A 14,402-nucleotide genomic window follows, 5' to 3' on the forward strand; every position below is an offset into this window, starting at 1 on the left:
ATAGGATCTATACACCTACATAGGATCTATACATCTACATAGGATCTATACATCTACATAGGATCTATACACCTACATAGGATCTATACTCAGATTAATACATCTACATAGGATCTATACTCAGATTAATACATCTACATAGATTAATACATCTACATAAGATCTATACTCAGATCAATACATCTACATAGATTAATACATCTACATAGGATCTATACATCTACATAGGATCTATACTCAGATTAATACATCTACATAGGATCTATACATCTATACTCAGATCAATACATCTACATAGGATCTATACTCAGATTAATACATCTACATAGGATCTATACATCTACATAGGATATATACATCTATACTCAGATCAATACATCTACATAGGATCTATACTCAGATCAATACATCTACATAGGATCTATACTCAGATCAATACATCTACATAGGCTCTATACATCTACATAGGATCTATACATCTATACTCAGATTAATACATCTACATAGGATCTATACTCAGATTAATACATCTACATAGGATCTATACATCTACATAGGATCTATACATCTACATAGGATCTATACACCTACATAGGATCTATACATCTACATAGGATCTATACACCTACATAGGATCTATACATCTACATAGGATCTATACACAGATCAATACATCTACATAGGATCTATACATCTACATAGGATCTATACATCTACATAGGCCTGAGAGAGACGCCCTGCCTGAGAGAGACACCCAGCCCTGCCTGAGAGAGACGCCCTGCCTGAGAGAGACACCCAGCCCTGCCTGAGAGAGACACCCAGCCCTGCCTGAAAAAGACACCCAGCCCTGCCTGAGAGAGACACCCAGCCCTGCCTGAGAGAGACACCCAGCCCTGCCTGAGAGAGACACCCAGCCCTGCCTGAGAGAGACACCCAGCCCTGCCTGAGAGTGACACCCAGCCCTGCCTGAGAGACACCCAGCCCTGCCTGAGAGGCACCCAGCCCTGCCTGAGAGAGACACCCAGCCCTGCCTGAGAGAGACACCCAGCCCTGCCTGAGAGAGACACCCAGCCCTGCCTGAGAGACACCCAGCCCTGCCTGAGAGAGACACCCAGCCCTGCCTGAGAGAGACACCCAGCCCTGCCTGAGAGAGACACCCAGCCCTGCCTGAGAGAGACACCCAGCCCTGCCTGAGAGAGACACCCTGCCTGAGAGAGACACCCAGCCCTGCCTGAGAGAGACACCCAGCCCTGCCTGAGAGGCACCCAGCCCTGCCTGAGAGAGACACCCAGCCCTGCCTGAGAGAGACACCCAGCCCTGCCTGAGAGAGACACCCAGCCCTGCCTGAGAGAGACACCCAGCCCTGCCTTGGTAGAAAGGGTATATTTTTATACGGCGTCCCGGCAAAAGAAATACCAGTAATCCATCAATATTTTTTTTTTTTATAATTCAAAAATGTAGGCTATAACACAATTATTTCTCATTACCACGTCAGAGGAGAAGAAATGGCTTTGGAAATGGGTGATATAGTCTACTTGAAAGCATGTGATATAGCCTACTTGGAAATGGGTGATATAGTCTACTTGCGTTGTGTTTCCAATGGAGTAAACAGACATTTTGCCACGGCAGAGATGAGTGTCCGAGACGCACGCGGACAGCAGCGGACGAGGACATTCTGGCCTAATGAAAAATGTCATTACACTTTGGGGTGTTTCTTTCCATTCACTCCTGTTCGGATGCTGGAAATATGTCTCAAGTGGATGAACGTGTGCGGGTGGCCTCGTAAAGGGTCCTTTTGAAGTAATTATTTGACAAGTGGGTGAAAACATCATGACTGGTTATGTTTATGCCACAATAAAAGTTCAATGACAAATCTTTACACCGAGCGACCGTGCTTCTACACCTGCATTGCTTGCTGTTTGGGGTTCTAGGCTGGGTTTCCGTACAGCACTATATCAGCTGATGTAAGAAGGGCTATATAAATACATTTGATTTGATTTGACCTAGGCCCTCAGAGATTCTATGAGCACCACATTATGAGACATAAAACCTAGCGGTCAAACAAAAAGCAACATTGAATATACTGTGTATATACTCCTACTGTGAGCGGACCAAGTAATTGGGCGTCACTCTAAAGCTGGAAGGTGGAATAAACGAGTCAGGAGTAGGTTTTCTCTATTGAGGGCATTTGGTCAACACAAACACTCCAACATAATCAATGAAAATCTTCCAAGGAAAAACATACATCTTCTTCTCCAGATGAAACAGGAACACAATAGGATTATCTTTAAACTACAACAAAAGGTCACGGGTTTGTCACCGTCTTAGTGATTCTTCCTGGATAGCTCCTCTGTCTCGGTGGCCATTCTTAGTGGTTCTTCCTGGATAGCTCCTCTGTCTCGGTGGCCATTCTTAGTGGTTCTTCCTGGATAGCTCCTCTGTCTCGGTGGCCATTCTTAGTGGTTCTTCCTGGATAGCTCCTCTGTCTCGGTGGCCATTCTTAGTGGTTCTTCCATTCTGTCTCGGTGGCCATTCTTAGTGGTTCTTCCTGGATAGCTCCTCTGTCTCGGTGGCCATTCTTAGTGGTTCTTCCTGGATAGCTCCTCTGTCTCGGTGGCCATTCTTAGTGGTTCTTCCTGGATAGCTCCTCTGTCTCGGTGGCCATCTTCCAGAGATAGTTTTCCCCTTCCTCTCTACTGGTTCCATTCTCTCTCTTATAGGGGAAGGAGAATATGTCATTAGTACCATCAGCTGAGCTTAATTGCCTCTGGTTACCTTGTCTCCCATGCCTTGTTGGGCTACTATCCGTGAGCCCAGCCTGCCCTCTGGTTACCTTGTCTCCCATGCCTTGTTGGGCTACTATCCGTGAGCCCAGCCTGCCCTCTGGTTACCTTGTCTCCCATGCCTTGTTGGGCTACTATCCCTGAGCCCAGCCTGCCCTCTGGTTACCTTGTCTCCCATGCCTTGTTGGGCTACTATCCTGCCCTCTGAGCCCAGCCTGCCTATCCCTGAGCCCAGCCTGCCCTCTGGTTACCTTGTCTCCCATGCCTTGTTGGGCTACTATCCGTGAGCCCAGCCTGCCCTCTGGTTACCTTGTCTCCCATGCCTTGTTGGGCTACTATCCCTGAGCCCAGCCTGCCCTCTGGTTACCTTGTCTCCCATGCCTTGTTGGGCTACTATCCGTGAGCCCAGCCTGCCCTCTGGTTACCTTGTCTCCCATGCCTTGTTGGGCTACTATCCCTGAGCCCAGCCTGCCCTCTGGTTACCTTGTCTCCCATGCCTTGTTGGGCTACTATCCGTGAGCCCAGCCTGCCCTCTGGTTACCTTGTCTCCCATGCCTTGTTGGGCTACTATCCCTGAGCCCAGCCTGCCCTCTGGTTACCTTGTCTCCCATGCCTTGTTGGGCTACTATCCGTGAGCCCAGCCTGCCTTCTGGTGGTCCTTCCACAATACATTTTTACTATTGATCTGGCAGCTCATAGACATCAAGGCCAGACAGGTTGGGTTCTACGTCGTTGTGTTCTACGTCCTCATGTGTTGGGTTCCTACGTCCTCGTGTTGGGTTCTACGTTCTCGTGTGTTGGGTTCTACGTTCTCATGTGTTCTACGTCCTCGTGTGCTGAGTTCTACGTTCTCGTGTTGGGTTCTACGTCCTCGTGTGTTGGGTTCTACGTCCTCGTGTGTTGGGTTCTACGTTCTCATGTGTTCTACGTCCTCGTGTGTTGGGTTCTACGTTCTCGTGTGTTGGGTTCTACGTTCTCATGTGTTGGGTTCCTACGTCCTCGTGTTGGGTTCTACGTCCTTGTGTGCTGGGTTCTACGTTCTCGTGTTGGGTTCTACGTCCTTGTGTGCTGGGTTCTACGTCCTCGTGTGTTGGGTTCTACGTTCTCATGTGTTCTACGTCCTCATGTGTTCTACGTCCTCATGTGTTGGGTTCTACGTCATAATTATCTTCATGAAAAATACAAATTATTGTTTCGTTGATACTTTAAAGAAACACTGGACCAGACGTAAATGTTTCCTTGCTCAATAATAAACTTTGATCCAGTTTACTAAATGTGTTCTGGTTTTATTTATGGTGAAATGGGATCTACTGTAAGTTCCTGTTCTGTACCCGCTACACCTTGCTTCTTCATCCCACTATTGGGATCCTTTTTCAACTCAGTGACACAATTTCAACACTTCACTACCGGCTCCATAGTGACATAGCCCCACTCTTTATTATAAACCTGTTTCATAGTGACATAGCCCCACTCTTTATTATAAACCTGTTCCATAGTGACATAGCCCCACTCTTTATTATAACCCTGTTCCATAGTGACATAGCCCCACTCTTTATTATAAACCTGTTCCATAGTGACATAACCCCACTCTTTATTATAAACCTGTTCCATAGTGACATAGCCCCACTCTTTATTATAAACCTGTTCCATAGTGACATAGCCCCACTCTTTATTATAACCCTGTTCCATAGTGACATAACCCCACTCGTTATTATAAACCTGTTCCATAGTGATATGGCACATGGCTTGCTGTTGGACAGTAGTCCCTGCCCATCTTCCACCAGAGTATGAAAACATCAGACACCACCTGCAAAAGAGCCTGAGTCTCCACTAAAATATCAATGTAATGGAATAGATTGAAAACGGCTACCAACGATGGCTTCGGCAGGAAGGTATTGATGGTGTGGCGACCGCGCCATCCACAGAACAACACCAATACAGAGAGCAGAACTCCAGTCATTCTGATACCGATCGTTCAGCCTTGGAGAGGACAGCCCTCCTAGTCATTCTGATACCGATCGTTCAGCCTTGGAGAGGACAGCCCTCCTAGTCATTCTGATACCGATCGTTCAGCCTTGGAGAGGACAGCCCTTCTAGTCATTCTGATACCGATCGTTCAGCCTTGGAGAGGACAGCCCTCCTAGACATTCTGATACCGATCGTTCAGCCTTGGAGAGGACAGCCCTCCTAGTCATTCTGATACCGATCGTTCAGCCTTGGAGAGGACAGCCCTCCTAGTCATTCTGATACCGATCGTTCAGCCTTGGAGAGGACAGCCCTCCTAGTCATTCTGATACCGATCGTTCAGCCCTGGAGAGGACAGCCCTCCTAGTCATTCTGATACCGATCGTTCAGCCCTGGAGAGGACAGCCCTCCTAGTCATTCTGATACCGATCGTTCAGCCCTGGAGAGGACAGCCCTCCTAGTCATTCTGATACCGATCGTTCAGCCCTGGAGAGGACAGCCCTCCTAGTCATTCTGATACCGATCGTTCAGCCCTGGAGAGGACAGCCCTCCTAGTCATTCTGATACCGATCGTTCAGCCCTGGAGAGGACAGCCCTCCTAGTCATTCTGATACCGATCGTTCAGCCTTGGAGAGGACAGCCCTCCTAGTCATTCTGATACCGATCGTTCAGCCTTGGAGAGGACAGCCCTCCTAGTCATTCTGATACCGATCGTTCAGCCTTGGAGAGGACAGCCCTTCTAGTCATTCTGATACCGATCGTTCAGCCTTGGAGAGGACAGCCCTCCTAGTCATTCTGATACCGATCGTTCAGCCTTGGAGAGGACAGCCCTCCTAGTCATTCTGATACCGATCGTTCAGCCTTGGAGAGGACAGCCCTCCTAGTCATTCTGATACCGATCGTTCAGCCCTGGAGAGGACAGCCCTTCTAGTCATTCTGATACCGATCGTTCAGCCTTGGAGAGGACAGCCCTTCTAGTCATTCTGATACCGATCGTTCAGCCCTGGAGAGGACAGCCCTCCTAGTCATTCTGATACCGATCGTTCAGCCTGGAGAGGACAGCCCTCCAGGTGGAACCACCTGCAGACACAAACACAACCAAATACAGTTCTGATCCTAAATCAGTAAGCCAATATTATCCAGGGTTGATCCTAAATCAGTTTCATATTACAATATTTCATGTTTAATCGAACCTAGAACTTTAAATTCAGACCAACCTTACGAACTTAATTTCCCCTCATCTGTTGATGCTAAATTCAGGAACAGCTCAATGCATCTCTCTTCTGCACGGAAAACAAAAAAGGGTTTAGGGTGGCATTCTGCCTCTAAGAGTAAACAGGAATATATAGAGTATAGAGAAGGAGTCATAAACTCAGCAAAAAAATAAACATCCCTTTTTCAGGACCCTGTCTTTCCAAGATAATCTGTAATAATCCAAATAACTTCACAGATCTTCATTGTAAAGGGTTTAAACACTGTTTCTCATGCTTGTTCAATGAACATAAACAATTAATAAACATGCACCTGTGGAACGGTCGTTAAGATGACAGCTTACAGATGGTAGGCAATTAAGGTCACATTTATGAAAACTTAGGACACTAAAGAGGCCTTTCTACTGACTCTGAAAAACACCAAAAGAAAGATGCCCAGGGTCCCTGCTCATCTGAGTGAACGTGCCTTAGGCATGCTGCAAGGAGGCATGAGGACTGCAGATGTGGCCAGGGCAATACATTGCAATGTTCATACTCTGCAACAACTGCCCGAGTTACACCAGGAATGCACAATCCCTCCATCAGTACTCAGACTGTCCTCAATAGGCTGAGAGAGGCTTGACTGAGGGCTAGGCCTGTTGTAAGGCAGGTCCTCACCAGACATCACCGGCAACAACGTCGCTGGACCAGACAGGACTGGCAGAAAGGGCTCTTCAGTCACGAGTCACGGTTTTGTCTCACCAGGGGTGATGGTCGGATTTGCGTTTATCGTCGAAGGAATGAGCCTTACACTGAGGCCTGTACTCTGGAGCAGGATCAATTTGGTGGAGGTGGAGGGTCCGTCATGGTCTGGGGCGGTGTGTCACAGCATCATCAGACTGAGCTTGTTGTCATTGCAGGCAATCTCAACACTGTGCGTTACAGGGAAGACATCCTCCTCCCTCATGTGGTACCCTTCCAGCAGCCCCCACCCCCCCTTTGTTCAGGGACACATTATTCCATTTCTGTTAGTCACATGTCTGTGGAACTTGTTCAGTTTATGTCTCAGTTGTTGCATCTTATGTTCATACAAATATTTACACGTTAAATTTGCTGAAAATAAACACAATTGACAGTGAGAGGATGCTTTTCTTCCTGAGTTTCTATGGACAGACATGTATGCCTTGTCCCGGATTATGGCTGAGACAGGGTCTTGGTGTGATGTGAAGAAAACATCAGCCTCTCCGCTGGCCCTCCAGTGTGGTCTGAACTCTACCAAAATCCTAGACAGCCCAAGAGGACAGAAGAAGTGACAGAACACTATGAATCCTAGACAGCGCTAGAGGACAGAAGAAGTGACAGAACACTATGAATCCTAGACAGCCCTAGAGGACAGAAGAAGTGACAGAACACTATGAATCCTAGACAGCCCTAGAGGACAGAAGAAGTGACAGAACACTATGAATCCTAGACAGCGCTAGAGGACAGAAGAAGTGACAGAACACTATGAATCCTAGACAGCGCTAGAGGACAGAAGAAGTGACAGAAGGCTATCAAAGTTCTGAATCTTTTTTTTTTTTTTTTACATTTAATTATATATATTTAACTACTCAAGTCAGTTAAGAACAAATTATTATTTACAATGACAGCCTACACCGGCCAAAGCCGGACGACGCTGGGCCAATTGTGCGCCGCCCTATGGGACTCCCAATCATAGCCGGTTGTGATACAGCCTGGATCTTGAGTGTGGATGTTACAGAAAGTCATTATTTGTTCAAAGTTCTCTGACGCTAGTTAGCATGGTCTCGCTCTGAGACAGCACGGTGGTGGAAACCATGATAATAGTATCTGAAGGATGTCTCCTGTGGCTTGGAAGGGCAGTGTCACGCTCTGACCTATCTCTGTTTTCTTTATAATTTGGTTAGGTCAGGGTGTGACTAGGGTGGGTACGCTAGTTTTTGTATTGTCTAGGGTTTTTGTATGTCTAGGGTTGTTGTAAATCTAGGGGGTTTTGTATATCTATGTTGGCCTGATATGGTTCCCAATCAGAGACAGCTGTTTATCGTTGTCGCTGATTGGGGATCATATTTAGGTAGCCATTTCCTTTTGGTGTTTGTGGGATCTTGTCCATGCCAGTGACACACCCCTCCTAGGGACAGCATTCAAATTTCTTCTGAAATTTGTGAATCATGTTATACGGATTATTTTTTACATTCTCTCTACCACAGCATAATATTACTGCAACCACAAACTGTTTCCATTAGTTACCACAGCTACAAAGTCAAATGGAATTTATGGTAAAAATTGGTCTTTTGGTCTTCATTAAAGGTTCGGTCTAGGCATAATGTTAGCAGTGTGGTTAGATTAAGAAATTAGATTTTAGAGAAGCGAAATGGTAGAAATAGGCGGGGTGTTTGACTTTTACTGTGGTTAACTACTGACGACAGCCACAAACCCACGACGCGAGACATAATTGGCTCAACGCTGCTGTCAATCAAATCAGCAACGATTGCATCAGTTAGTGACGCAATATCCGGGACACGATCTTGCCGGTGAGCTGGCTGAACTGATTCACTTAACACAATTGAAACAATATATTTACCGGTATAGTATTCGTATAATGGCGGAAAAGAGCATGGCGGAGAAAATGGAGGAGTTGAAAGTTGACGACGGGAAAAAGGTAGCGTGGCAGCTGTCAGCATTGTTGACCTGAAGCTAAGCTAACTAGATAGCTAACTGTTAGCTTGCTATCATATATGTATGAGTAAAGCAAGGGCTTTTCTCCTCAATATATAATCACAGCTTTTCAAAGGATATTCCTTGTCTTAAACATTCCACTTAACTATTTAATACTCTTCAAATTAGCTAGCTATAGGCTTTTTATTGTAGCTTTAGTTACAGTAGCTAGCTATAGTAGTGTACTGTCTCCCGTGTGAATGTTATTTTTCTACTATTATTGCATCGTTTTCTGTATTGATGCCCTATATGCCATGTGTTATATGTTTATTCCTTGATTAGGACTCATCTGTTACACATAGCTAAGTTGTTGGACGAAGGCGTCTTGGTGAAATAAGTTTCTGATGAAGTTCACTAACATTGTGGTCTCCAGCTCCTACAACATCAACTTAATATATTATAATTACGAAATGCCCACCTTGTACCTATGTTTGTCCTCTTGTTGCGTGCCTTTTTGTTTGCTGAAACAGTTATTCAATAAACGTTGATCAAATACCACTACCGATTCGCCTTATTGAATTAAATGAGCACATGCGCAGAGTTGCGGTTTTAGAGCAACAGCAATGAGCAAACCCGGCGGTGGTTATATTTGATTAACGGTTATTGAAAGAGATTTATGCAAAGAAAGATACGCAACTAAAGGACAAACACATGTGCAAAGTGGACATTTCATGATTGAAATGTTTGCGTTTTGACCTTTGGCTAATCGTTGTAGTCGGAGTTCCTCAACGCCTCGTTCATAATGAACGTACCTTTGGTAGGATGCCGCCTACAGTTTGAGGCTGTGTTCGTCGTCCTAACTAGTCGTGTCAACAACAGTCTCAAACTTGTTTGCACAGCAGGTTTGGCTGCTCTGTGTGGCCTAGACAATGTAGTTAAATACTCTGTTTCTGTCGCACTGCTTTGCTTTTTAAATATTTTTTTTGCTTTATCTTGGCCAGGTCGCAGTTGTAAATGAGAACTTGTTCTCAACTGGCCTACCTGGCTAAATAAAGGTGTTTTAAAAATGGTTAGTTATGACTAATGGTCAGTGTTTTATTAAGGAGCTAACCACACCCATTATCTGACTTCTGTTCAGGGAGGAGGAGCCAAAGATGGAGAGAAGAAGAAGAAGAAGGTTGCAGCCGGAGACGCTGGTGGAAAGACGGAGGTAAGTGGCGGAGTAGATTGCAGTCACTGTCTCAATCTCTTTTTGTCCGTCTTTCCTCCCTCTAGTGGTCCCCTCCACAGTAGATTGAAGGGCTGTCTTGGTACACACAGCTGAAGACTACTCTCCTATCCCATCTATCTAGCTGTCTGTTCACTACTTACACACTCTCACCACTCTCCTATCCCATCTATCTAGCTGTCTGTTCACTACTTAGCTCTCTCTCCTTCCCCATCTAGCTGTCTGTTCACTACTTAGCTCTCTCTCCTTTCCCCTCCAGCCGTCTGTTCACTACTTACACTCTCACCTCTCTCCTTTCCCCTCCAGCTGTCTGTTCACTACTTACACTCTCACCTCTCTCCTTTCCCCTCCAGCTGTCTGTTCACTACTTACTCTCACCTCTCTCCTTTCCCCTCCAGCTGTCTGTTCACTACTTACACTCTCACCTCTCTCCTTTCCCCTCCAGCTGTCTGTTCACTACTTACTCTCACCTCTCTCCTTTCCCCTCCAGCTGTCTGTTCACTACTTACACTCTCACCTCTCTCCTTTCCCCTCCAGCTGTCTGTTCACTACTTACTCTCACCTCTCTCCTTTCCCCTCCAGCTGTCTGTTCACTACTTACACTCTCACCTCTCTCCTTTCCCCTCCAGCTGTCTGTTCACTACTTACACACTCTCACCTCTCTCCTTTCCCCTCCAGCTGTCTGTTCAATACTTAGTCTCTCCACCCCCCCTGTCCATTCTCACTCTCCCCCTCTATCTGTTTTAGTTTAGTTTATTTTATTTTTACAGGGACAGTGCACATTAATCAACGTTTCAGTAAAAGTGCCGGTTTTAGCCAGCCGGCTAATTTTCAACCGCAGTCCCTGGGCAGGTTATTAAAAACAATTACAATATAGACAATAGCACCATAGACATAGCAACATAGGACAAGCAAGACATAGCATACAGACAGAGCAACATAGAACAAAAAGCAGCAAGACAATTTCTCTCCATTCCTCTCCTGTGGATAGTGGAGCATCTCTCTCTGTTCACCAGACTCACTCTTCATTCTTCCCCCTCTAGCTGTCCCCTCCTCCCGGGTACATGGAGGAGCGTCTGTCCCTGTACACTAAACTGAAGGAGGAGCATGATGCTCTGATGGCAGAGAGGGCAGAGAAGGACAGTAAATCCATCAAGGTGACTCTGCCAGATGGGAAGGTGGTGGAGGCTGAGTCCTGGAAGACCACACCCTACCAGGTGGCTGCTGGCATCAGGTGAGACAGTCCCCTTACCTACCTTAACCCTACCATAGGGCAGGGCTATGTGGCCTAAAAATTATATCTAGATTTTTTTTTACAAACCTATGGGCTGTTTTTGATACATCTTTGATTTTTGAAAAGTTCTAAATACATTTTGTTGCACAATGTAAAGATCAAGACATTGCATTTCCAATAGTCCAATGAATGGAGTGCTTGTATTCATACCTAGTATAAATATAAGCTTTCCACAACCATAAGACCCATAACTAATGTCATTATTTTATCAAAATAGTTTACCTGGATTTTTGCAATCGTTGATCTGGTTTTCAAGTCTATATCAAAATGCCCTTTTTTGATACAAATTTAACCAGATCCATGCACATCCACTGACTCTGTTGGTTCAAACCTCAACTGCATAAAGAGAGTTGAAACGGCTTGCTGTCAGAGAGGAAGTGATATTTATTCTTCCTGAGTGGCAGGAGGAGGGGGGCTTGGGGTCTGTCTGTGAGTGGCAGGAGGAGGAGGGGCTTGGGGTCTGTCTGTGAGTGGCAGGAGGAGGAGGGGCTTGGGGTCTGTCTGTGAGTGGCAGGAGGAGGAGGGGCTTGGGGTCTGTCTGTGAGTGGCAGGAGGAGGAGGGGCTTGGGGTCTGTCTGTGAGTGGCAGGAGGAGGAGGGGCTTGGGGTCTGTCTGTGAGTGGCAGGAGGAGGAGGGGCTTGGGGTCTGTCTGTGAGTGGCAGGAGGAGGAGGGGCTTGGGGTCTGTCTGTGAGTGGCAGGAGGAGGAGGGGCTTGGGGTCTGTCTGTGAGTGGCAGGAGGAGGAGGGGCTTGGGGTCTGTCTGTGAGTGGCAGGAGGAGGGGGGCTTGGGGTCTGTCTGTGAGTGGCAGGAGGAGGAGGGGCTTGGGGTCTGTCTGTGAGTGGCAGGAGGAGGAGGGGCTTGGGGTCTGTCTGTGAGTGGCAGGAGGAGCCAAGGTGACGAGAACAAAAAATTAAACTTGATTCTTGCAATACAGGTATTTGGAACATCCTGCTAAAACATTTTAATGAATGAATGTGTTTTAATAAAATTGTCTATATGCACTGAGCTTGTCTAATGCTTTAAGCACACTGTTTGATGAAATAATCTTTCACCAGCTGGCTTTCGCCGATTCTGTTAAGCTCCTGAAGTTGCCGGTAACAGGCTAAACCCAGGGTCTGCAACCTTTTAAATGTGCAGTGCCAATTTACAATTGTTTATTTTTTTTATGTCACCTTTATTTAACCAGGTCGGCTAGTTGAGAACACCTTTATTTAACCAGGTAGGCTAGTTGATAACAAGTTCTCATTTACAACTGAGACCTGGCCAAGATAAAGCAAAGCAGTGCGACACAAACAACAACACAGAGTTACACATGGAATAAACAAGCATACAGTCAATAACACAATAGAAACATCTATATACAGTGTGTGCAGATGTAGTAAGATTAGGGAGGTGAGGCAATAACTAGTAGCAAAGTGATTACAATTGAGCAGATTAACACTGGAGTGAGAGATGAGCAGATGGTGTGTAAGTAGTGATACTGGTGTGCAAAAGAGCAGAAAAGTGAATAAGAACAATATGGGGATGAGGTAGATTGGGTGGCCTATTTACAGATAGACTGTACAGCTGCAGCGATCGGTTAGCTGCTCAGATAGCTGATGTTTAAAGTTAGTGAGGGAAATGTAAGTACATTTCTACCGATCTCCGTGTAATGATTTTCATATGAACATTTACATTATAACGTGCTTTTGTTCTATTGCCAACTAGGTAAAATAGCCCACATAAAATAGCCCAAAAATAAATCTGGCCAACAAACTTGCAGCATTGTACCAACTGTTCTGGCCCCTCAGGCACCAGTGAGCTCTGGACAGAAACCGTTGTATTTCCACAAGGGATAACACACGAATCAGGCATTTTATGAGCCTCGGCGGTATCGGTGGTTATCAAAATCGGAGAGAGCTCGAACAATTTTTCGAGTAACTGAGTAACTTGTAATATAATAATAATAATATATGCCATTTAGCAGACTCTTTTATCCAAAGCGACTTACAGTCATGTGTGCATACATTCTACATATGGGTGGTCCCGGGGATCGAACCCACTACCCTGGCGTTACAAGCGCCATGCTCTACCAACTGAGCTACAGAAGGACCACCAACTTGTCATTCGATGTTGATTTGAGGTGAAGAATACAATACAGTTCATTAGTGGTGGTGAGTATTTGATTGTCTTAACAGACATCCCAAATGGACACATTTCTACATTTGCGTGCAGGCCAGGTAGCCTGCTTCTATCTGTAATCCGTTACGCGACATTACTCAACGTACTTTATTACCCAACTCATTTGCATATTTTGTTTAAACCCCAGAAATGTGCAGAGTTGTTGATAATAGAAAAATAATTTGTTTGTCTACATTCAACTGGTAAAAGTTCATTTTGATATATTGTGGGAAAATATTAGGGTGTGGTGACTGGCCTGGTATGCTATTCAGTAGGATGGGTGGTACTCGGATGTTCATACCGTTCTTCTCATCCTGGGATTTATGGTTTTACCGGCATGGCACACAAGGATTGCAAAAGTGTGCATTCTATTGTAAGAATGCTAACAAAATTTGCACAAACTTAATAGAGAAATCACACAAACTTAATAGAGAAATCACACATTCTTAGCAAAATGCTAATGAGTGAAAACAAACTATATGCAAAGAGGCAAATCCAGTTTTATAAAGGTATAGAACAATAGCTAGTAGCTTCCTTGTCATCTTCGGTGAGTGTGGACATTTACAAGCGAAAGTGAACGAGAGATATTTGCAAATTAAACCAGTTGTGATGGATGCTTATCTGAAGGAAGAGCTGCATCTGTACACGGAGCTGAGGGGGGAAGAACGGAGGAGGAAGAGCAGCATCTGTACACGGAGCAGAGGGGGGAAGAACGGAGGAGGAAGAGCAGCATGTGTACACTGAGCAGAGGGGGGAAGAACGGAGGAGGAAGAGCAGAGGGGGGGAAGAACGGAGGAGGAAGAGCAGCATGTGTACACGGAGCAGAGGGGGAAGAACGGAGGAGGAAGAGCAGCATGTGTACACGGAGCAGACGGAGGGGAAGAACGGAGGAGGAAGAGCAGCATGTGTACACTGAGCAGAGGGGGGGAAGAACGGAGGAGGAAGAGCAGAGGGGGGGGAAGAACGGAGGAGGAAGAGCAGAGGGGGGGAAGAACGGAGGAGGAAGAGCAGCATGTGTACCATTGGTTCAAGCAGATGGGAGTCATTTTCAGCAGCATGTGTCATCAAACACATGGTATTATTTCACTAGATTAACAAGAATTTA

The 14,402-nt window shown here is 45.7% G+C and overlaps 1 protein-coding gene across 1 annotated transcript in view; it reads left to right on the top strand.

Annotated features, from left to right (window-relative positions):
- The first annotated feature begins 8,446 nt into the window (after window positions 1–8,446).
- Window positions 8,447–14,402, top strand: part of tars1 (threonyl-tRNA synthetase 1) — a 40,824-nt gene continuing 34,868 nt past the window's right edge. The window contains exons 1-3 of the mRNA XM_046348251.1: window positions 8,447–8,618; window positions 9,753–9,824; window positions 10,886–11,076. Of these exons, the coding sequence (XP_046204207.1) occupies window positions 8,559–8,618; window positions 9,753–9,824; window positions 10,886–11,076 (323 nt within the window). The 5' untranslated portion in view covers window positions 8,447–8,558. The remainder of the gene's footprint in view (window positions 8,619–9,752; window positions 9,825–10,885; window positions 11,077–14,402) is intronic.

The sequence above is a fragment of the Oncorhynchus gorbuscha genome, linkage group LG04 (genome assembly GCF_021184085.1).
Source record: "Oncorhynchus gorbuscha isolate QuinsamMale2020 ecotype Even-year linkage group LG04, OgorEven_v1.0, whole genome shotgun sequence".
Lineage (NCBI taxonomy): Eukaryota > Metazoa > Chordata > Actinopteri > Salmoniformes > Salmonidae > Oncorhynchus > Oncorhynchus gorbuscha.